A 24,679-nucleotide genomic window follows, 5' to 3' on the forward strand; every position below is an offset into this window, starting at 1 on the left:
TTGAATATTAAAAAGCTTAAAATTGTCAAATCGAAAAGTTGAAAACCGAAAAACTGCATATCGAAAAATTGAAAAATTTTATGTTGAAAAGAAGAAAAATTATAAATTAAAACACTGAATATCTGAAAAATCGAAATATTAAAAAAAATAAAAAACAAGACCAAAAATTGCAAACAGAAGAATTAAAGAAATGGAAAATTGAAAAATCGAAAAATTGCAAAATCAACCAAGAGTTGGAAAATCGAAAATATGAAAAAATTAGAAATAAAAATTCAAATAGTTTGCAATATCGGGAAATTGAAGAAACAAAAAAAAAAACAAAAAAATTGAAATTAAAAATACAAAAAATTATAAAACTGGAACAGTGAAAAATCGAAAAATTGTAAAAATAAAGAAAATCCAAAATCGAAACCAAAAATTGCAAATCGAAAAGTTGAATAAATGGAAAACTTTTTTTTAAATCGAATAATTGAAAAAATTCTAAAACCGAAAATAGAAAAAATGAAAAGTTTTAAAAATTATTGTTATTGCATATTTAAAACACAAACTAGGAAAATTGCATTTCAAAAAATGAAAAAACGGAAAATTAAAAAGTCTAAAAGTTGAAAAATCTGGACATAGAAAAAGTGAAAAATGCCAAAAAATTAAGAAAACAAAGTGCAGACACGAAAAATTGAAGACATGAAAAATTTAAAAACCGAAAAAGTAGAAAATCGAAAAATTTCAAAACGAAGAACTGAAGAAACAAAAAACTGAGACATTGAAAACTAAAAATCCAGAAACAAAAAAGTACTGAATCGAAAAATTGAAAAACGTAAAAATTGTAAATTCGAAAAATTATAACATGGAAAAGTCGAAAAATTGAAAAATGAAATGTCGAGAAATTCAAAAATAAAATATCGAAAAATTGAGTAATGGAATAACTGAAAAAGTTTTAAAAATCCAACAATTGATAAATGGAAAGATTCTAAAATCGTAAAATCGAAAAACTTCAAATTCCAAGACATCCTAAAATTGAAGAAACAAAAACAATGAAAAATTGAAAAATAAATAAATAAAAAATTAAAAAAATTGAAATTGACAAAACGAAACGTTATAAAATCGGAATATCGAAAAATTGAAAAATTATTACAGAGATTACCAGAAAACAAAAAACGCAAAAAAAAATTATAATTTTTCAATTGAGGGGGATCTGTTGGGCTATACTTTAGAGCCGAGGGAAATTCTTTGAAATAAGCTTCGACCATTTTTTTAAATTATAGTGGACAACCCCTAGAATAAAAAAAAAAATAAACAAAAATCAAATCAAACACGCCTGACTCATGTATTGTTTACTATTTGTACAAACGCTGACTTTGTTTTGCCACACGATCCGGTCAAAACCCTCGTCCACTCATAACCTCCACCAACCTTCACCTTCATACAATTCCACAAGAAATCACGAACATCGAACAAACAAACACCAAATCCCTTATAAATACCCTCTCAAACTCCAACAAGGCATCATTTCCAATCCACATCTTCCAAAATGAAACACTACCAACTATTACTAATCACCGTTTTAGCCATCATCAGCGAAATTAAAGCAGACTGTGGTTGCCTAAAAGTAAGTCCCACAAGACTGACATTGGATAAATTAACCCCCAAACTAAAATTTCAGTGCAGCAAAGACCTCCAAATCGTGTCACCCCCGTACCTCCCTTATAAAGTAATAGTAAAGGGTAGTCCGTGCTCGGACCAACAACCCTTCCCCTATCAACAGATTCAACAAATCCAACAAATCGCGCCTTCGTACATCCCCATCCCCGCCCAGTCGCAATACCAGGTAAGCCCCACCCAACTCACACCCAAAACACAAAATACACCCAATCAAATTTCAGCTCGGATCTTATAGCTCCGCCTGCCAGCCCATCTTCGCCTACAAGTACAAAGTACAAGCACCACTCGTTCTCCCCCCTCCACCTCCACCACCACTCACCGGCCTGGTGGCCCGCCCTGACCGCGTCGTCATCCAGAGACCGAGTAAGACCACGCCCTCTAACCCTGACACGTCTAACCAATCCCCTTTCAGACTGCCCTGTCTACACTGGTGAGGACGGTGACTGCGGCAACTTGTTGCGACCACCCTGTAGATCCATTTTCGAGGACGGCTACTACGGAGGGTCTGCGCCCCTGCAGCAAGTGCAAATTCTGGGTACCGCTAATCGTGGACCACTTTTACAACCCGTGACCGATGACGTCTTCCAGAAGATTTCTTGTGACTGCAGGTATGGACACAGTCGGAAAAAACGCGATTTGCCCATTTTGCGAAAGTCGGTTCGGTTTGTGGTGGGTTTGTTGCCGTTGTTTTTGCGGTTTCCGTTGGAGGAGATGTTGAATTTGCGGGGGATGGAGGGGTCGAAACCATCTGGGAGAGTTTCGCAGTACCATGGGGCGAGGAAGATGAGGGTTGGGTTGAAACCATCTGAAACCTTTTTGGAGAAGCTACAGAGGGCCAATGGGAGGGCGAAAAGGGCGTTGGTGTTTGATGGAGATGGGATACGGTTGCCATTTTTGAAGGTTACAGATGTGGAAAACCAAATCGGTGATTCTGAAGAAGAAGATGATGACGGTGGTAGCGCCGAAGAAATAGTACAAAGAAAAATGGTGAAGAGGGTGTATAACCCTAGAGAAGAATACTTGACTTCTTTAAATTTTAACCATTTGGTACCACACAACCCAATCTACTATCTTCTGAATGCACCAATACGTTTCCTGCACCATTTCCATAAACTGGGTCAACAAATTTCGCCTGTGTTTAAGTCAGTGCCTCACGTTTTTGTCAATTCTAGAAAGTATATCAGAAATTTGGGGAAAAATCTAAGAAACAACGTGCTTAATTTTGCTAGTGATTTGGTTGGAGATTTTGACGAAGTGGGGGCTCACACTTCCAGATATGTGAGACCCAGACGTTTCAAAAGAAGTCTAGAACAATACCAACCTGAATACAGTTTGGTTTTTGGCAACCAAACTGAAGAACGTTCTAGGAAAAAAAGATATATCCTAAAGGTTGTAGACGAAGATGAAGTTGAAGAGTTTCTTCGAGAAAAATTAGGGGGTTTGGTTGAGCCACCAGCAAAACCAAAGAAGAAGAAAGAAAAAGAAAAAGACTCCAATAGGAGAAAACTAGTAGTGGAACAGTTATCACCAAAAGTGATAATTGATAATAACGGTCGCCCGTTTGTTGAAATCGACGGAGTTAAAAGACCCCTATTTCTTCACCGAAAATCCGAAGAAACCCAAACCATCAAAAAAGATCACGAATCCGAAGAAACCACACAAGACGTAAAAGAGAAAATCACTTCAATAATAACTCAAGCGAGAGAACGCATTGGCCAAAACCCTCCAGTCCAACCAACCGTGCCCAACCAAATGATCAAAGAACGGATCAACCAAATCTTGACAGAAATCCAAAACCTGATCAACCTAGATTTCGACAAGTACTCAACCATCCACAGCGACTTGTGCAAACTCCAAGGTTTCAAAGACCTTCTAACAACCGAATGGAAAAAAATCCTAGTAGAAGACAAATCCAACGACATTCCAAGCAAAATTCGCCTTCTAGATGACTTCAAAGAGATGCAGATTTTGCGCGACAAGTCCGTCGAAGACATAGCTTCTGTGTTGTCCACAGGGTCGACTTTCATGACCAAGAAATTGATCAAAATGCTAGTGAGGTTACAAAAACTTCAGTGCATTATCTACAGAGTGGTTGAAGATTTTGGTGAGAGGATCAAAATGGGTAATGATTTTGATCTTCGGAAAGAAATCAAATACGTTGATTACCTATCGGGGTTGAACTTCGTGGTGGGTTTAACCAAACACGATTTGGAAAATGATTTGAAACGGGAGAGAGACGCAGCGTTGGAAAATGAGATGCGAATTTTGGAAAATTTGCGGAAATTGTTGGAAGAATCACATGATCCGTTGAAGTTGTACGAGCAAGCGCAGATTCTGTGGGAGTTTAAGAATGTTGATAAGTTGCAGAAAGACACGATTGAGGAAATGAATGGGAAGATTTCGAGAGGGCAGAAAGTTAGAAAAGAGTTGAAGATTTTGTTCGATTTGATGCGACAGGTGGAGAATTGCGAAGAGAAACAGAAGAAGCTTCTGGAGGATTTTTTTCCCAAACAACACCATGGACACGTCCAGCGTGAAATCGTGGACTTAAATGATGAAAAAAGTGTGGAAATTCAAGAACCAGAAGAAATTACTGTAGCTGTTAGACACAACAAGAGTAGGAATCGGACTTTAAGACGCAAAGTTGTACCAGAAAGCACTACTATAAGTAGAATGAGGAATTTTCCACACAGGACTATAGTAGATGATAAAAAACCAGTCAAGTTGGTTTCAAATGGGTACAAGATGACGGCCTACAAGGTCACAGATGGTTTCGACCGACTCTAACCTCCTTCAGTATTATTTTCTACTTATTTATTTTTTTATATATATTTATTGTTAGTGTTGTCTTTATTTTTTCCATTGTTTTACCCTTCATTTATTAATTATCTATTATTTTCTGTTTTAGGAGTTAAACAGTGCCCGGGGGGTCATAAATACAATGGAAAAAATAGTGACTAGGCTCCCAGTTCTTTTGTTGTAAAATTGTTGTTTAAGTCCGTACTAAACTGTCATTATTATCAATAAAGCTGTTTATTAAACAACACGTGTACATTTTTTATCATATAGAAATTGTTGTGACCTCTGTCTCTAGATATCTGGAGTCAAAACATAAACTGCATTTTTCTATTTTCAATTTTGGCAAACTCTAAAGTGGTCGCTTACGCAAACACTGGATATTTATTTTTGTCGCTTTAAATTTGTTCGAGTAAACACCAGCTCGTTTAATGTTGTAATAAAAGAGTGCAAGTTTGCAATAAAATTTTTGTAAACACTTTCTAGCTGGCGTCAAGTCATTGATTCAATTCGGTTTTTAGCCGATTTTGATAAAAAAAATATAGGCAAGAAGCCAGAAGAAGTGATCAAAACCGACAACAAAAATTGCTTTACCATTTATTGTTATCAAATTAAAAATAAATCTACGTTTAAGAGAATACTCAAGAATTGGAGGATTACAATAGACTAGAAATATTAACAGTTATATAATACATTTTCTTGTTGATTTCGCACCCTAGAACTCATTTTCGGCATCGATTCTATGATGGCTGCAACCGTTTTTCCAGAATCGACCGCTGAAATATCGAAATTTTTGAAATTTTGAAAAATTCGCATTTCGTAGCGATTTTTTCGAAAATGTCGCTCAGTGACCATCAACAGGTTATATTTTTGGAATCAGCACGTCGAGATCTACGTCCCTGAATTTTTTCGCAATTTTTAGACGACTTTTTTAAAATTGAAAATTTCCCAATGGTCCCCCCTTCTTCAAATTTCGGCCAAATTTTGACATTTGCTAAACCTGACTGAATATATTTTCTTGTAGATTTCGAGCCCTAGTACTCACTTCCGGCATCGATTCCGTGATACCTGCAACCGTTTTTCCAGAATCGACCGCTGAAATATCGAAATTTTTGAAATTTTGAAAAATTCGCATTTCGTAGCGATTTTTTCGAAAATGTCGCTCAGTGACCATCAACAGGTTATATTTTTGGAATCAGCACGTCGAGATCCACGTCCCTGAATTATTTCGCAATATTTAGACCACTTTTTTAAAACTGAAATTTTCCCAATGGTCCCCCCTTCTTCAAATTTAGGCCAAATTTTGACATTTTCGAAACCTAACTGAATACATGTTCTTGTAGATTTCGAGCCCTAGAACTCACTTCCGGCATCGATTCTTTGATAGCTGCGACCGTTTTTCCAGAATCGATCGCTGAAATACCGAAATTTTTGAAATTTTGAAAAATTCGCATTTCGTAGCGATTTTTTCGAAAATGTCGCTTAGTGACCATCAACAGGTTATATTTTTGGAATCAGCACGTCGAGGTCTACGTCCCCGAATTTTTTCGCAATATTTAGACCACTTTTTTAAAATTGAAATTTTCCCAATGGTCCCCCCTTCTTCAAATTTCGGCCAAATTTTGACATTTGCGAAACCTAACTGAATACATTTTTTTGTAGATTTCAGGTCCTAGAACTCACTTCCGGCATCGATTCCGTGATAGCTGCAACCGTTTTTCCAGAATCGACAGCTGAAATATCGAAATTTTTGAAATTTTGAAAAATTCGCATTTCGTAGCGATTTTTTCGAAAATGTCGCTCAGTGACGATCAACACGTTATATTTTTGGAATCAGCATGTCGAGATCTACGTCCCTGAATTTTTTCGCAAAATCTAGACCACTTTTTTAAAATTGAAATTTTCCCAATGGTCCCCCCTTCTTCAAATTTCGGCCAAAGTTTGACATTTTCGAAACCTAACTGAAGATATTTTCTTGTAGATTTCGAGCCCTAGAACTCACTTCCGGCCTCGATTCTTCGATAGCAGCAACCGTTTTTCCAAAATCGACCGCTGAATTATCAAAATTTTTGAAATTCTGAAAAATTCGCATTTCGTACCGATTTTCTCGCAAATGTCGCTCAGTGTTCATCAACAGGTTATACTTTTGGAATCAGCACGTCGAGATCTACGTCCCTGAATTTTTTCGCAATTTTTAGACGACTTTTTTAAAATTGAAATTTTCCCTATGGTCCCCCCTTCTTCAAATTTCGGCCAAATTTTGACATTTTCGAAACCTAACTGAATACATTTTCTTGTAGATTTCGAGCCCCAGAACTCACTTCCGGCATCGATTCTTTGATAGCTGCAACCGTTTTTCCAGAATCGACCGCTGAAATATCGAAATTTTCGAAATTTTGAAAAATTCGCATTTCGTAGCGATTTTTTCGAAAATGTCGCTCAGTGACCATCAACAGGTTACATTTTTGGAATCAGCACGTCGAGATCTACGTCCCTGAATTTTTTCGCAATTTTTAGACAACTTTTTTAAAATTGAAATTTTCCCTTCTTCAAATTACGGCCAAATTTTGACATTTTCGAAACCTAACTGAATACATTTTCTTGTAGATTTCGAGTCCTAGAACTCACTTCCGGCCTCGATTCTTTGTTAGCCGTAACCGTCGCTGGAACAACGAATGGGTGGGTGGGCGGGCTATTGCTTTCTTATAAAAGATTCTTTAGGAAAAGTTAAATTTAACCCCGCCCACCCACCCGTTTTCTCATTTTTTTCTTCAGAATTTAGTATAACCCAAAAAATTACGTTTAACGCTTCTTTTAACAGCCTACGTTCCATTAATTCCCATTGTCATTTTACAAAAGAACGTATAATTCTAAACGTCTCTTTTTAGTGTAATAAGTCTAGGAATTAATTATATTACAACAAAACCTAGACAGCTTTGAAAAAATTAATTATTGTCCCTGAATAGCTAAATTATTGAGAACAATTTAGTTGTTATTTAAAAATGTAATCAAGAAAACGTAAAAGTAGAGGGTCGGCCGACGGACTCGATTACAATACTTCCTTCGCTTACGCTTGAGAAGTAAAAGGGAAAAAATCGATGAATAATTTTTATTAACTTTAATTAACACACAGTTGAAAATGGCCAAGGAACAATGGAAAAACAAAATAGTTATTTACTCCGCCAAATCAAATTAACTATTGCAAACATTGTTAATAAGACAAATTTAAAAACTGAAAATAAAACTATGGTAATGTACACACATTTGCTAATCTTTAGTACTAAAAATTTTCCACAATAAAATCCATGAAGACTGTCATGAAAAACAATGTTTATAGTAGGAACTGTTTCACAATAAAAATCAAACACTCAGTTTTCCATTGAAAAATTCCTTGCAAATTACACACTCTATTTATCTACAACAATGTTTAAAAATGACTCACCTGCACAAAAATGCACACTTGCAACAAACTTCCCATAATCGCCCCCCCACACACAACCTTGACACCCAACAAAACAAAAACTTCAGAACAAAATCTTTATTTCACTGGAAAAAAATAGGAGTAGACATGGTAATACTGCAAAAAAATTGGCAAAAAAATAACTGGGAAAAACCCACTAATACTTTAATTAGCCTCCTCGAAGTAGGTCTTGCTACCCTGTGGATCCGGCTTCATGGTCTTCTTCCCCGGAGCCCAATTAGCCGGGCACACCTCCCCATGCTCATCCGTATACTGGAACGCCTGCACCAATCTGAGAGTCTCGTCCACCGACCGCCCCACCGGCAAATCGTTAATCGTAATCTGCCTCAAAATCCCCTTGGGATCAATAATAAACAGCCCCCTGAAAGTCACCCCGGTATCCTCATCCAGAACCCCATAGTCCCTTGAAATCTTGAAATTCTTATCAGCCAACAACGGGATATTCATCTGCCCCAAGCCCCCCTGCTTCCTGGGGGTGTTCACCCACGCCAAGTGCGAGAAGTGGCTGTCCGTGGAGGCGGCGATCACCGCCGTCTTGATCCTCTTGAACTCGTCGACGCGGTCCGAGAAGGCGATGATTTCCGTGGGGCACACGAAGGTGCTGAAACCGGCGGTGATTATCGCGGTTTTCGACGTGGGGGCTACTTACAAGTCCAGGGGGTAGAAGAAGATCACCACGTACTGGCCCTTGTAGTCCGAGAGGCTGATTTCTTTGAACTGGCCCTCGACGACGGCGGTGCCCTTGAAATCCGGCGCTGGTTTTTGAAGGCTGGGGACAGGCATTGTGGAATTTGCTAGAACGCTTGACACACGTGTTCTTTGGTAGAGAGACGGCGGTTAAATGGCGGTTGGCGGTTGATAAATGGGTGAAAGCGCAGCTGATCGTCGATTGTTTCGACAATGGCCGACCGGTGTGCTGTATGCCGGCGAGAAAAAGTGACCTTTGATATTGCGCAGGGGGAGCAGTGCCGGCGGTGCTGGGGGGGCTGGGGCTTGCGTAATTCTAGACCACGGGCGGTTTTTTGTCGGTTGTTGCTAAAGCGAGTTCTACGCTTTAGTTTGTTACTTTAACAATGCGACCTAATTCGTTAATTTCTTTACTATGATTGGCTGGTTTTTGACATAGAGTTTATTCGCTTTGCTGATGCTCGTGTAGTTGACAGTGGAAAATAATGAAATATACTATATTACAAAAATGAGTAATTATTATTTTTGAAACGCAAGTTTCTCTTTAATCACGAACAATTTAAAGAATACCGCTTTCCTCTTGTAGCTGTAACTTCAGAAAGATAACTAAAGAAATTTGTTCTGTCACTATAAAGTTTAATGATTTTGATTATTTATAAAAATCGTCACCTCCTGAATTCAGGTTAGACAAAAAAACCGATTCCACAGTTTAATTATCCTGATATTGGCACTACAAAGTTTGAAAGCTGCTTGTCACGGATTGACAATTTGAAGTGTAAAAATGGAAAGAGACTGTCAACCTATGGACCATTTTTTTTTGTTATTTATGGTTATTTTGCTGAATTGACATATCTGTTATAGTGTTATACACCGATGATTTAAAGCTCAATAGAAACATCGCAAATTTTTAATAATATCACTTCATTTAACAGTATTATTTAAATAAGCATTAAAATATACTTTTTTCTATAAATTAGCAAGTATTTGTTATTTAACAGAGTCAAGGTTTTCTTAAAAATCTCAATAATTTAAACATTTGCGATAGTGCCATCTTAGTTTTTTCACTTCAACAACATGCTATCATAACCTCAAAATTTTGAATATAGATCAGAACAAATACCTAATTTTGTTGATATATTTTATGGTACGATTTTGCATGGTGCAGTTGTCATCAGTTTATAAAAAATAAATTTATTTGATTAATTTGCATACTGTTCTAAAGTTTCTGCCCTTTCTAACAAAAACTAACATCTGTCACATCAAACATCTGAAAAAGGTAGTTAAAAAAAGATTAATTAAAACAAAAAAACCTGTTTTAAAGCAACTAAAACAAACCGGTTTTTTTTTTCAGTAACATTTCTCTATCTACTTTTCAATATTCCAAAATGTTTTGCAATGACATAGGCATGACATATCGGATGTTCAACTGAAAAAGTCATCAAATTGCCTTTGATTTTTGTAAATATTGTGATGTGAAGTATGTGGACAATAAATAAAATGGAATTAATGACAACTGAAACAACAATTTGGATAAATAAAACACACATGTTTTTCTCTACGATTTCTTTTATCAGAAAAGCACCGCCAACTTATTACATTTCATTACGCTCAATAGCAGCTTCCTTCGACCCCAAAACGTTAAAATACCATACGATTGAAACAAAAATCGTCTGGTAGGCCATGCAATTTATGTTTAAAATAATCATGTTGGCATTGCTGCTATTTGTCTGTAACTGTCAAACTAAACAAGGAACGCGCTACTTTTGCCAACATTATATTATATAATATTATTTTAATAATTGAAGCAAATTTTTGTGTTGGCATTCTGAATTATTGGCAGCAGTGCTAGTATCAGTTGAAAGTTCTCAATTTTGACATGAGCGCGCATAACAAATGGTTAAGAAATTGAAAGCTGGCAATTTAGTGTCAGATGATTTAATGATTTTGATTATTTAAATTTATTTTTTGTTTCAGTTGAAGAATTTATAAAAATCGTCACCTCGTAAATTCAGGTTAGACAAAAAAACTGATTCCACAGTTTAATTATTCTGATATTGGCACTACAAAGTTTGAAAGCTGCTTGTCACGGATTGACAATTTGAAGTGTAAAAATGGAAAGAGACTGTCAACCTTTGGACCTTTTTTTTGTTATTTATAGTTACTTTACTGAATTGAAATACCTATCTGTTATACACCGATAATTTAAAGCTCAATAGAAACATCTCAAAATTTTAATAATTTCACTTCATTTAACAGTTTTAATTAAATAAGCAATTAAAATATACTTTTTTCTATAAATTAGCAAGTATTTGTTATTTAATATAGTCAAGGTTTTCTTAAAAAATCTCAATAATTTAAAAATTAGCAATAGTGCTATCTTAGTTTTTTCACTTCAACAACATGCTGTCATAACCTCAAAATTTTGAATATAGATTAGAACAAATACCTAATTTTGTTCATATATTTTATGGTATGATTTTGCATGGTGCAGTTGTCATCAGTTTATAAAAAATAAATTTATTTGATTAATTTGCATACTGTTCTAAAGTTTCTGCCCTTTCTAACAAAAACTAACATCTGTCACATCAAACATCTGAAAAAGGTAGTTAAAAAAAGATTAATTAAAACGAAAAAACCTGTTTTAAAGCAACTAAAACAAACCGGTTTTTTTTTCAGTAACATTTCTCTATCTACTTTTCAATATTCCAAAATGTTTTGCAATGACATAGGCATAACATATCGGATGTTCAACTGAAAAAGTCATCAAGTTGCCTTTGATTTTTGTAAACATTGTGATGTGAAGTATGTCGACAATAAATAAAATGGAATTGATGACAACTGAAACAACAATTTGGATAAATAAAACACACATGTTTTTCTCTACGATTTTTTTTATCAGAAAAGCACCGCCAACTTATTACATTTCATTACGCTCAATAGCAGCTTCCTTCGACCCCAAAACGTTAAAATACCATACGATTGAAACAAAAATCGTCTGGTAGGCCATGCAATTTATGTTTAAAATAATCATGTTGGCATTGCTGCTATTTGTCTGTAACTGTCAAACTAAACAAAGAACGCGCTAGTGGTGCCAACATTATATTATATAATATTATTTTAACAACTGAAGCAAATTTTTGTGTTGGCATTCTGAATTATTGGCAGCAGTGCTAGTATCAGTTGAAAGTTCTCAATTTTGACATGAGCGCGCATAACAAATGGTTAAGAAATTGAAAGCTGGCAATTTAGTGTCAGATGATTTAATGATTTTGATTATTTACATTTATTTTTTGTTTCAGTTGAAGAATTTATAAAAATCGTCACCTCGTAAATTCAGGTTAGACAAAAAAACTGATTCCACAGTTTAATTATTCTGATATTGGCACTACAAAGTTTAAAAGCTGCTTGTCACGGATTGACAATTTGAAGTGTAAAAATGGAAAGAGACTATCAACTTTTGGACCATTTTTTTTGTTATTTATGGTTATTTTGCTGAATTGACGTATCTGTTATACACCGATGATTTAAAGCTCAATAGAAACATCGCAAATTTTTAATAATATCACTTCATTTAACAGTATTATTTAAATAAGCATTAAAATATACTTTTTTCAATAAATTAGCAAGTATTTGTTATTTAACAGAGTCAAGGTTTTCTTAAAAATTTCAAAAATTTAAACATTTGCGATAGTGCCATTTTAGTTTTTTCACTTCAACAACATGCTATCATAACCTCAAAATTTTGAATATAGATTAGAACAAATACCTAATTTTGTTGATATATTTTATGGTACGATTTTGCATGGTGCAGTTGTCAGCAGTTTATAAAAAATAAATTTATTTGATTAATTTGCATACTGTTCTAAAGTTTCTGCCCTTTCTAACAAAAACTAACATCTGTCACATCAAACATCTGAAAAAGGTAGTTAAAAAAAGATTAATTAAAACAAAAAAAAACCTGTTTTAAAGCAACTAAAACAAACCGGTTTTTTTTTCAGTAACATTTCTCTATCTACTTTTCAATATTCCAAAATGTTTTGCAATGACATAGGCATGACATATCGGATGTTCAACTGAAAAAGTCATCAAGTTGCCTTTGATTTTTGTAAATATTATGATGTGAAGTATGTCGACAATAAATCTAAAATGGGATTGATGACAACTGACACAACAGTTTGGATTAATAAAACACATACGTTTTTCTCTACGATTTCTTCTATCAGAAAAGCACCGTCAACTTATTACATTTCATTACGCTCAATAGCAAAGCTTCCTTCGACCCCAAAACGATAAAATACCATATGATTGAAACAAATTCTCTGCTAGGCCATGCAATTTATGTTTAAAATAATCATGTTGCCATAGCTGCTGTTTGTCTGTAACTGTCAAACTAAACAAGGAACGCGCTAGTGGTGCCAACATTCTTATTTTAAAATTAATTGTCAGGCCTACTATTATTTTATGAAGCAAATTTTTGTGTTGGCATTCTGAATTATTGGCAGCAGTGCTAGTATGTCAGTTGAAAGTTGTCAATTTTGACATGAGTGCACGTAACAAAAGGTTAAGAAATTGAAAGCTGGTAATAATATATAATAATAAATAATAAGTAATAAAACACTTGCGTTTTTCTCTACGTTTTCTTCTAGGACACCTCTTGAAAGAATTTTTTTCAAGAAATTTAGTTGTGTAAACTGGACTTGATTGAAAATGACATTTAAACGTCAATAAAAATTTGAAAATCACACTGGGGAAAGAAAAGAAGTATCCTACTTTATTGTAGCCGCCACTGTACATACACTATGCTCAACAGCAAAGCTTCCTTCAACCCCAATACATACCATATGATCAAAAAAACCCTGGTAGGCCGTGCAATTTATCTTTAAAATAGTGATGTTGGCATTGCTGCTATTCGTCCATTTATTGGCAGTTATATGACTGTAACAGTTAAACTAAACAAGGAACGCGTTAGTGTTACCAACATCATTAGTTTAAAAATTGATTCATGATTGATGAAGAGTTGATTCTAAATTATTGGTAGCAATGCTAGTACGTTAGTTGACAGTTTTAACGTTTTAAAAAGTTGAAAATATGGCAGCTGATGACTTGATGTCATAAATGTCAATTTAACAGTCAGATGTGCAACCCAAAATTATAAATATGTTGCCAACCTGACACAAAAATTACGAACATTAACATCACTCAGTAATATAACAATAACATAACAATTTGTTTGAAATATAAAATCTAGTCTTATTGATTTCGGTTATCAAATATATTAGTCTCATTGTTATAATGTTACATATTATTTTTTTCCCTATTAGGTACTGACTTGTGTAAACACTATTGTGTATTAACATGAATAAAGACATACATACATATAAACTTAATTATTTATACCAAGAAGGGCCAAAGTCAGTCAGAAGTTACTATTGAATAGGTTTTTTGAAAAAATACTTCCTAATAAAATTAAAAAATTAACAATTTAAAAAAAAAAATAAAAATGTGTAATTGTTGTCGTCGAATTACTAACAGAAACGGTTTTAGTACAGGTTTATTTACAATACCAACTACAAAAATGATAACACGGCCCAAGGTTGTATGTGTATGTCCACGTGGAGGTCTTGAAGAGAAGAGGACGTCTGCACACGGTGAGTGGTCGGAGAAGAAGAAGGTCGTCTGCACCCGGTGAGTGGTCGGAGAAGAAGAGGGTCGTCTGCACCCGGTGAGTGGTCGGAGAAGAAGAGAGTCTGTTTTACGTTTCCACCGTGGCGTTTCCTCTTTGGGCTTGCGCGTTGTAGCTGCCAATCCGGTGGCTGCATTATGTATGTATAACTGGTTGCCTACTTCCAGGCGGCCACAAATGTTCTTATAATTCTGTATGAAAAGAGCCTGTAATGATGAGATTTATTAAATGATCCCATAAACAAAGATACTTACAAAAATGCTACTTGTTGTTATTATTAGTACTTGATAATGATAAGATATCAGAATGCGTGATGTAGATCGCAGTTGGAAGATAAGTGTCATTTAAATATAATTTTTTAGTTCGTGTCATTAATATGAGTTTGAAGTTTTGAGAAAAAACAAAAAACAATGACATAAAATAACAACAACCACACGAAAATTTTCATGCTATATATTTATTTCATCGAGTGGTACACAAGGTCACGTGTTTGTCTGCAGAACAAATTTTTGATTGGTTCCTCCATGTTTATTATGAAGTATTAAATCAGCCCCAGGAATAAACTGACCTAACTTTATATCCAACACTTTATTGCTATTACCGGGACTGCTTATAGTTTCATCCAGAGGATTGTAACTCCACTGTTGATTGTAATCACCAGTTTTTGCTTTTGTCTTTATTACATCTCTGTCTACCGAAAGATATTCTCTACAAACCAACGACAAAAATTTTAAACTCACACAAACATATGTCGTTACTTACTGTCTACCAACATTCTTCAACAGAAACTTTCCGCCTTCAATGCACTCCAACTGCCACTGTTGCAAAGGACTCCCTGTATATTCTGCTAGTTTTATTTCAGCCAAATTGTTATCCAGAACCAATGACGATGGAGTGCTGACGATGATGATAGTATTTGGGAATTCTGGATACCATTGTATCTTTTGCAATACCAAGGTGCGTGGTTTGATGTAGTCTTGGAGAGGCTGGCAATCTGAAGGGTTACCCATGATGGGGCACTGATGCAACCACTTTCGAGCGCATTTTATAGTAAAAACCTTAAATAAGTTAGTTTTCAGTTTGAATAAAGCGGCAACAATTAATCAGGAGAACTTTATTTAACTTTAAGCAGACGTGCGTATATCCGCTGCATAAAACTAGTGTTAGAATTTACGGATGTTGTCTTGTTGATTTTACTTAACTCAAGATAAGTTTGTGGTTGCAGTGGTTCAAAGATTCGATTACAGTTGTTTTTGTGTTTTTAATATCATGAATTTGGTGGTAAAATAACAAAAAAAATATTTTCCCGATTCCCTCGATTAATGGAAATCGACGCCGCCACTGCCCTCACTTGTCAAAACCAAACAAAACCCACCCTGACGCGCTAACTTTAAATTCAAAATGTTTGACAATATTGCACAATAGTTGACGATGATGACATTGCGATTCCATTTAATTAATATTCCAATTACCAATATAAACGTGTTTACACATGTTTAATAGAAATTTATTTGTGTAACGTCTGTTTGTGATAAAATAGATTGGAAGTTACACAATCGGACATAATCCGAATTCCCTGTTATTTAAGTTGTTTACCATTTTTATTTATCTTATCCGGTTATCTCGAAGGATTATTTTGCTAATAATTGCTATCTACCGGTAGCACGCCATTTGATGCTTTTATTGGATAATTGGGGCGTTCGAGATTGGTGCTACTGATGACGATAAGGCAATGATAATAAAACATTACGGAGTGTAAATGCGAAAAATAAACGTAATTCTAGATGAATATGCAACTTTGATTCGTTTCTAATTAGTAATTAGGGTGGCAAGGTCGAGGAAATGAATTAAACATGAAATGGCAATCTGGGGCCGATTATTGTTATTAAAGGTTTTTTTGGCGTGCTATCGTGAAATTCTGATCACAAAGAAGCGGCAAAGTTCAATCGAAGTTTGCGCATTGCGGATTTATTTTTTGTAAATATGCCATTATTAACGTGATATATAAATATTTAAACGGGCACAAGGTTACTGAATAAATGAGCTTACAGAAATCGGGAAGATTTAATTAATAAATAAATCACTTTGTGTGACATCGTATAATTTAGTGGAATTTAGGTTCATCTTTCATTAATAAGCTGATACAAAAAGAAACAAAAATAGAACTGCTATAATTATTGACGTTGATATTTTCCATAATGCAGTTTTATATATGTAATAAAGCAATATCTGTATAGAAAAAATCGTATTTAGTTCTTTATTATTATTATTAGTTGTGTAACTCGTGACTAGGCAACCAATTATACAGTAATAGAAAAAATAAATACGAAGATATAAATACTTATATTTAAAAACCACTTCAAAAAACTATTTATAATCTTTAACAGAACATATCAACTAAGAAGTCGTATCTTAAAATAGTCAATAATAATTTTTAAAATTTTTGGAATAGTGAGTTTAACTGTACGAATTTCGAGGTTGCCGCACCTTCTAGTCACTATATTAGTCTACCACACGTCAATAAAAAACTAACCTCAATCGTAAATGTGTTGTTAGTTGTTTCTGCACGAACGAAAACACCTTTAACCAGAAAAATGAAGAATTTAGAACTGTTACAACTATTCCATAAACCCGTGGATGACACGTTCGCCCCCTCAACAATCTTCGCCCAAACCGGCGACACCACCTACTTCATCAAAAACACCACCTTGTACAAACACGATTTTATTAAAAACACAACACTCGAAGTGTGCCCCCACAACTTCGAAGACGCCACTCACTTAAAAGTCCTCACCATCGAAAACAAAATCTGCATCGTGACCAAAGACAGCATCCACATTTTCGACCCGGAGGAGCACCAGGAGCTCCAAACCCTGGCATTCGACAGCGACATAGCCGCCATTAGTTGGAACCCCACGGAGGAAATCGTCGCCTTGGTGTCACAAAGTGGCGATGTGGCCACGTATAGCATCGACTACATCAACGGAGAAGTTTTCCCCCAGGGGCAAAGTAGCGTCCAGGCGAAGATTCCGGATACCGTGTATGTGGGTTGGGGCTCCAAAGACACCCAGTTCCGGGGTTCAGAAGGCAAATTAAAGAAAACAACACCAGGTACAATTTCTGTCGTGTTTGTTCAAAACATAACCCCACTTTTTTGACAGTTGAGACTAAACCCGTCAAAGACAAAAAACCGACGATTTCCTGGCGCGGAAATGGAGAGATGTTCGTCGTGAATTACTGGGAGAGCGAGAAAAGGAAGTTCGTTGTTTTTGAAACGCCCTGTAAAGCGTTGTACAGGTCGGAGGAGTGTCCGGGGTTGCAGCCACCAGTGGCGTGGCGTCCGACGGGGAATATGATAGCGACAGTGGCGGAGTCGAGTTCTCAGAGTATCGTTATTTTTGAAAAAAACGGTCAGAAGCGGTTCAGTTTTGACTTAAATTTCGGCACGGTGAGTACTTTTACGTCGTCGGGTGTTTTGTGTCACATTTGTAATTTTTATAGGTTAGAATAAAAGAACTAAAATGGAGTCCTTGTGCCCAAATTCTTACTATTTGCACCGAGGACTCCGTGACCAACACACAAAACATACATTTACTAACTTCGAGTAATTATAAGTGGTACGAGAAGCAAAAATTGACGTTTAGACGTGACAATCCACTATTGGATTTTGATTGGTTGGATTCCACCCAGTTCACGTACACTCTACGTGTAGTCACAGTTAAAGAAATCGTCAAGTATGTGTTTCGCAGCGTCATCAACAACTCATTGGGGGTTTGTGGGGTCATTGACGGCAAAAGTCTCCAATTGACTGATTTCACCGACTCGGTGATCCCCCCAATAATGAGTCTCAAGACCTTTACGAATTCAGCGCCTATTAATTTTGTCGCTTTTGGTCAAAATTGTGTAGTTATAGTTGACTGTGACAACAATCTAAAAATATTAGACATTGAGACACTAGAAAACGTTACTTCTGTCAATCTAAAGTTGACACTTGATAATCTGTCACTCATTCCTTTGTCATGTCATCACTTTATCCACACTCCAGGCACGATTTTTTTTTCTTGTGAAACTCCCTCAGACACAATTATCCACAATTTAGACGTCGCCACAACCGAGATTAAATTCATCAACGCCGCCCCCACCCCACTACGACACTTAGTGCACATTTCCACCAATCACGATCTCGTAAGTCTAAGCCGCCTCGATTCTAACCTCTATATCAACGACTGTCAAGACACGGTCCGTCAAGACGTCAAAATCATCAACGATAAACCTTACACGTGTCGTTTACTGTCAAACTGTCACTTTTACGTCAACGATCACAAAATCAGCGACTGTGTCAACTCGTTTCAAATTTTCGACAACTACCTCCTCTACACCACCAAACTCAACGAACTATATTGTTTGAGATTGACTGGTAATTTTGACAACAAATATCTTCGTAGTGTGGAACAAGGCGCCACTATCGTCACCGCAATAACAAATTCCCCCAAAATAGTACTACAATTACCCCGGGGCAACCTTGAAACGATTTCGTGTCGTTTAATATCGATCGACATCTTGGATCGTTTGTTGGACGATGGACGTTGGGATGAAGCCCTGCGTTTCATACGTTTGGAGAAACTAAACGCGAACTTGTTGTTCGATTTGGACGCGAATCGATTTTTGGAGCAAATCGATCGTTTCATGACCGGGGCAAAAACGATCAACGAGTTAAACAGCATTTGCTTGGAGTTCGAGGAGGGGAACGTGTTGGATAGCATTTATCGGAATTGGGGGAAATCGAAGATGTATCCGGGTAAAATCGACGCGATTTTTTTGGCAATTTTCAAGTACTTTAATAAAGTGGACTACGCCGACTATATAACCACTATACTGATAATAAATTTGAATTTTTTCACACTTCGAGAGGGTTTGGTGTACTTGCAGGACCTCCTGAGACGTTCGTACGGTGACGTCACGTTGAAAAAAAAACTAATCGAGGCGATTAACACTCTCAAAACGTACGGTTGCGACCAAGAGAAACTCTACACCGAGTCGTTGCTTCTGTATGACTTAGATCTGGCGCACTTTGTGGCCACATGTTGCCAGATGGACCCCCGCGTCTACGAACCGCAGATAAACACCTTGAGAAACTTAAGGGAGGTGGAACGTCGCTTCCAGATTAACGTCTTCGCGAAAAACCCTAGATCAGCCGTTAATTATTTACTCCGTTGCCCTGACATTGAATCCGAGGTTGTCTCCAATTATATTAAAAACAACAACGTCAGTCTAGAAGCTTATGAAACTTGTCCTAGAAACAACCGACAGTTTGAAGTCGTGAGTCGCGCGTTCGCGGAGGATATGAGTAGGCGTGGCTTCCACCAAGAGGCGGGGCTTGTTTTGAAGAGGGCGGGGTTGTTGAAGGAGGCGCTTGACGAGTTTATGTTGTGTTTAAACTGGAGGGAGGTTGTGAATGTGTTAGGGGAGTTGAAAGTGAATGAGGTGGAGAGGGTGAGGGTAATCAGTGAATTGGCGTGGAGGTTAACACAGGGTCATGTACAAGACGCGGCCATGTTGTACGAGTTCTATGTCGGGAGTTACGAAATGGCGATTAAGGTGTTGTTGGAGGCGGAGTTATTCAAGGAGGCGGTGCACGTGGCGAAGAAACACAATCGGAGGGATATTATTGGTAAATACTTAGGTTTGTTTTTGGGTTAATTCAAAAAAGTATTTAGTTTCCGAGGTTGTCCCATTGGTGCAAAAGCAGAAAATCTATTTGGAGGAGAAGCTAAAAGACTTGAGTGCGTTGTATGACAAGTACCGACTGAGACTAGTGGAAGTCAGACGCAATAAACTTAACAAATTTAGTAACTTTGGAGATGAGTGTGATGATAGGGACGATTTGTTTTCTGATGCAGGTAGCACGATAACGAAAACTTCAAGGTCCTCTAGGTACTTAGATTCCACAGTAGTCGAAGCAATTGTCGTAAAGTTTGCTTTGTTAGGTCACGTTCTTCCACAGCGTCTTCACGTAATCGTCGAAAAGAAGAAAAGAAGAAGCAAGATCTTCGGGAAGGTGGAATCTATGAAGATATAGCGTTGATTAGGGCTCTGCATTGCACGATTAAAGAAATTTACAACAAAGGTGAAGATGTTCGAAACTGTTGTATTCTACTGTTGCAAGAAAGTGACAGTTCGTTTAAAGAAGTTAAGAAGTTGTATGACTTGTATTGGAAAGTTGACGGCCATGTTAAAAATGGCGTCGGGGAAATATGGCCGCCACATTTTACTGCCTACTATCAGACGCAAGACGTGCAGGAGTTGGCGGATTTGGAAAACTTCGAACATTTAGGTTAGGGTTGGTGTAGGTTGTCGTGTGACTGATTTTGTTTGTTTTAGATGGGGCGTACCGGACGGCACCTGATAGCCCGAATTGGAAACTCAATTTTTTTAAGAAATAAATTTTAATTAAGTGTAACTGTGGTCTTTTGTTACTTCCCTCATTACTTCCCCTTTTTTTTATTTAAAAAATCAGCACGTCGAGATCTATAATCTTGAATTTTTTGAGAATTTTTAGACGACTTTTAAAAAATGTAATTTGCAATCATGTTTAAAAAAACTAGAGTTGAAAATCGAAAAAGTGAAAACCGAAAAATTGCAAATCGAAAAATGAAAAATCCAAAAACTAAAAAATTTCACAATAAAAAAAATACAATCAGAATACTGAAAAACCGAAAACGAAAAATTGCAACTCGTGGACTCAGGCGCGGATACAGGATTTCGTTGGGGGGGGGGGGCAATTTTTGTGCGATTGTACCTATCTTCCAGAAATTCGTTTTAAACAAAAAAAATTCATAAAATATTAGCTAGTATATTCTTTTTCACATAACATGGGTGACATTTGGTTTTTTTCATTACACGTATAGTGTACAGTAGAACCTCGATAATCCTAATTAATTGGGAAAAAGGTGTGTTCGGATCAACGATTTGTTCGGATCAGCGATTTTCCCAAAAATCTGAAAGGGAAATGAATAATAACTTCATACACAACTGAAAACAAACTTCAAGAAATAAACCTAAATTTTTTAAAGAATTCTTAAGCAACAATGGATAATAGATACATTCTAAAAAAATATCCGTGACCATAAACACGCTATCTTTTTGGAATCAGCACCCCGGGATCTATACCCTGAATTTTTTCAGAATTTTTAGATGAGTTTTTCAAAAATGAAATTTTCCATTATGCATTACCTCCATTAAGCAAATTTCGGCCCTGCTCGACGATTTTCGAAATTTAACTAAATATATTTTCTTGTAGATTTTGGGCTTCAGAAGTCACTTCTGGCTTTATTTTTTCGATAACTTAAACCATTTTTCCAGAATCGTCCAGTTGAAATATTGCAATTTTTAAAAATTTCGAAAAATTCAAATTTCACGGCGAATTTTCCGAAAATATTGCTCCGTTACCATAAACATGGTATATTTTTGGAATCAGCACGTCGGGATATATATCTCTGAATTTTTTAAGATTTTTTAGGAAACTTTTTCAAAAATGAAATTTTTCTCATGCAAATTTCGACCCATTTTCGACGATTTTCGAAATTTAACCAAATAATTTCTCTTGTAGATTTCGGGTCTCATTTCTCCGATAACTTCATCCTTTTTTCCAGAGTTAGTTAATTAATTCATACAACATAATGCAGAAAGATCTTGCGTCATTTTTGGAAGTACATAGATGCATGTTTTCAAGTTCAGTTCGGATTGCAGAGTTTTTGTTCGGATTAAAGAGGCATCGACTTCAAATAGCCTCTGTTCGGATTACTGGATGTTCAGATAATCGTGAGTTTGGATTAAAGAGGTCGTACTGTATTTACAAAATGAAATGTGATTTCAAAATTTTGAAAAATAATAAAGTACCTCGGTCGTGCGTCGGGGGCACCCATTGCCCCCCCCCCCCCCCTTGGATCCGCGCCTGCGTGGACTGGAAATCGAAAAATTGCTAAATATAAAAATTAACATCCAAAAGTTGTAACATAGAAAAATTGAAAACTTAAAAGACCTCAGAATTGCACATCGTAAAATTGCAGAAATAAAAAAAATGAAAAATTTCAGATCGAAAAATTGAAAAAGCAAAAGTATTATTTGTTTCTCCAATTTTTCAATTTTTAATTTTTCAATTTGCAATTTTTTTTCAATGTTCTATTTCTTCAGTTTTTCGTTTCGGTTTTTTATTTTCTTTATTTTTCAATTTTTACGTTTTTTCATGTTTTGATTTTATAATTTTTGTTCAGCGTGAAATTTTTTAAATTTTGAATTTTTCAATTTTTAGATTTTTCAAGTTCTACGTTTTTAGTTTCGGTTTTTTATTTGCGTTATTTTTTTGAATTATTCGATTTCACAGTGTTTCGATTTTATAATTTTTTGTTTTTCCAATATTAATTTTTTCAATTAGTCGTCCTTCAGCTTTTTGATTTGAGATTTTTCTTGTTTCTTCAATTTTTAGAATTTGGAATTTTTCGATTTAAAAATTTCTCGAGCTTTCAAATTTCAAATTCTTTGATTTTTCATTTCTTCAAATTTTCGGCTTGCAATTTTTCGTTTCGATTTTTTATTTTCCTTATTTTTAGTTTTACAGTTTTTCAATTTTTCAATGTTCCGATTTTAATTGTTTTGTTTTTTCAATTTTTCGATTTGCAGTTTATCAGTTTTTCATTTTTTTGTTTCTTCAATTTTACGATATGCACCTATTCGAGTTTTCAGGTTTACGATTTTCCAAATTTTGGATATTTCAGTTTTCAGATTTTGCAATTTTTCTATTTGGAATTTTACGAGTTTTAAATTTTAAATTTTTTCAATTTAAAAAAATAAAATAAAATCAGAATACTGAAAAACCGAATAATTGGAAAATAAAGAACCGAAAACGAAAAATTGCAAAGCAAAAAAACTGAAGAAATGAAAAATTCGGAAAAATTGAAAACTCGTGGAACTGCAAACCGAAAAAATGCTAAATATAAAAATTAACACTTCCGAAAGTTAGAAAATCAAAGAATTGAAAACTTAAAAGACCTCAGAGTTGCATACCTATCGTAAAATTGCAGAAATAAAAAAATGAAAGATTCCAAATCGAAAAATTGGAAAAACAAAAAATTATAAAATTGAAACATTGAAAAATCGATTAATTAAAAAAATAAAAAAAAATATTTTTTTACTATTACGTAAATTAAATTTTATAATATTTTTTGTTTTTCCAATTTTTTAATTTTTCAATTTGCAATTTTTCGTTTCGCACTTTTAATTATTCCATTTTTCAATGTTTCGATTTTATAATTTTTGTTTTTTCAATGTTTTATTTCTTCAATTTTTCGTTTTGCAGTTTTTCAACTTTTCATTTTGTTGAATTTTACGATATGCAACTCCTCAACTTTTTTTAAATGTTTTAGTTTTTTGTTTTTATTCCAACTTTTGAATGTATCAATTTTTAGATTTAGCAATTGTTCGATTTGCAATTTTTCGTTTCGGTTTTTTATCTTGTTTATTTTTCAATTTTTCCGTTTTTCAATGCTTTGATTTTATAATTATTGTTCAGCGTGAAATTTTTCAAATTTTGAATTTTTCAATTTTTCGATTTTTCAACTTCTATATTTTTAAAATTTTCATTTTTTCAATTTTATGTTTTTCAGTTTCTCGATTTTCCAATTTTTCATTTCTTCAATTTTCGATTTTCAAATTTTATTTTCTCGATATTTAATTTTCCAGTTTTTCGATCTTACAATTTTAGCGATTTTATGATTTTTGGGTTTTTCAATTTTTTGATTTATTTTTTAATATACCTCGATTTTTCGTTTTCCAGTTGCAATCTGCTAAAAGAAAATATAAATATTTCGACTTTTTAATTTTTAATTTTTCAGTTTTACGATTTGTAGTTTTTAGTTTCGGTTTTTTATTTTCTTTATTTTTTCAATTATTTGATTTTTCAGTGTTTCCATTTTATAATTTTTTGTTTTTTTAATATTAATTTTTTTCAGTTTGTTGTTTCATCAGTTTTTCGATTTGAGATTTTTCAAGTTTTGATTTTTCATTTCTTCAAATTTTCGACGTGCAATTTTTCGTTTCGATTTTTTATTTTCTTTATTTTTACAGTTTTTCTATTTTTCAATGTTCCGATTTTAATTTTTTGTGTTTTTAATATTAATTTTTTTCAGTTAGTCGTTTCATCAGTTTTTCGATTTGAGATTTTTCAAGTTTTGATTTTTCATTTCTTCAAATTTTCGACGTGCAATTTTTCGTTTCGATTTTTTATTTACTTTATTTTTACAGTTTTTCTATTTTTCAATGTTCCGATTTTAATTTTTTGTTTTTTCAATTTCAATTTTTTCAATTTTTAGATTTTT

The 24,679-nt window shown here is 34.8% G+C and overlaps 3 protein-coding genes across 3 annotated transcripts; 2 read left to right on the forward strand and 1 right to left on the reverse strand.

Moving 5' to 3' along the window:
- The first annotated feature begins 1,521 nt into the window (after positions 1-1,521).
- LOC135137837 (uncharacterized) lies at positions 1,522-4,658 on the forward strand. The gene is made up of 5 exons (XM_064067588.1): positions 1,522-1,606; positions 1,661-1,825; positions 1,881-2,022; positions 2,072-2,267; positions 4,568-4,658. The coding sequence occupies exons 1-5, from the start codon at positions 1,529-1,531 to the stop codon at positions 4,572-4,574; spliced, it is 588 nt and encodes a 195-aa protein (XP_063923658.1). The 5' UTR covers positions 1,522-1,528; the 3' UTR covers positions 4,575-4,658.
- A 3,320-nt stretch (positions 4,659-7,978) lies between these two features.
- LOC135139117 (peroxiredoxin 2-like) lies at positions 7,979-8,872 on the reverse strand. The gene is made up of 2 exons (XM_064069221.1): positions 8,586-8,872; positions 7,979-8,537 (listed from the first exon to the last, which is right to left on the reverse strand). Exons 1-2 carry the CDS (start codon positions 8,717-8,719, stop codon positions 8,081-8,083), a joined length of 591 nt encoding a protein of 196 aa, XP_063925291.1. The 5' UTR covers positions 8,720-8,872; the 3' UTR covers positions 7,979-8,080.
- Positions 8,873-16,798: 7,926 nt separating this feature from the next.
- On the forward strand, positions 16,799-20,766 carry LOC135139115 (elongator complex protein 1). The gene is made up of 6 exons (XM_064069220.1): positions 16,799-17,417; positions 17,468-17,754; positions 17,808-19,977; positions 20,024-20,240; positions 20,294-20,640; positions 20,688-20,766. Exons 1-6 carry the CDS (start codon positions 16,901-16,903, stop codon positions 20,747-20,749), a joined length of 3,600 nt encoding a protein of 1,199 aa, XP_063925290.1. The 5' UTR covers positions 16,799-16,900; the 3' UTR covers positions 20,750-20,766.
- The last annotated feature ends 3,913 nt before the right edge of the window (positions 20,767-24,679 follow it).

This window comes from Zophobas morio, unplaced genomic scaffold (assembly GCF_036711695.1).
Source record: "Zophobas morio isolate AGI-343-1 ecotype UQ-CSIRO unplaced genomic scaffold, CSIRO_AGI_Zmor_V1 ptg000030l, whole genome shotgun sequence".
Lineage (NCBI taxonomy): Eukaryota > Metazoa > Arthropoda > Insecta > Coleoptera > Tenebrionidae > Zophobas > Zophobas morio.

Bases quoted from the DNA above. Each gene is read 5' to 3' on its own strand.
- LOC135137837 (XM_064067588.1), top strand. From the start codon at position 1,529: ATGAAACACTACCAACTATTACTAATCACCGTTTTAGCCATCATCAGC. The intron at 1,826-1,880 runs GTAAGCCCCACC...ATCAAATTTCAG, and splicing joins CCGCCCAGTCGCAATACCAG to CTCGGATCTTATAGCTCCGC. The intron at 2,023-2,071 runs GTAAGACCACGC...ATCCCCTTTCAG, and splicing joins CGTCGTCATCCAGAGACCGA to ACTGCCCTGTCTACACTGGT.
- LOC135139117 (XM_064069221.1), bottom strand. From the start codon at position 8,719: ATGCCTGTCCCCAGCCTTCAAAAACCAGCGCCGGATTTCAAGGGCACC. The intron at 8,538-8,585 runs GTAAGTAGCCCC...CGCCGGTTTCAG, and splicing joins TTCTTCTACCCCCTGGACTT to CACCTTCGTGTGCCCCACGG.
- LOC135139115 (XM_064069220.1), top strand. From the start codon at position 16,901: ATGAAGAATTTAGAACTGTTACAACTATTCCATAAACCCGTGGATGAC. The intron at 17,755-17,807 runs GTGAGTACTTTT...TAATTTTTATAG, and splicing joins TTGACTTAAATTTCGGCACG to GTTAGAATAAAAGAACTAAA. The intron at 19,978-20,023 runs GTAAATACTTAG...AAAAGTATTTAG, and splicing joins CAATCGGAGGGATATTATTG to TTTCCGAGGTTGTCCCATTG.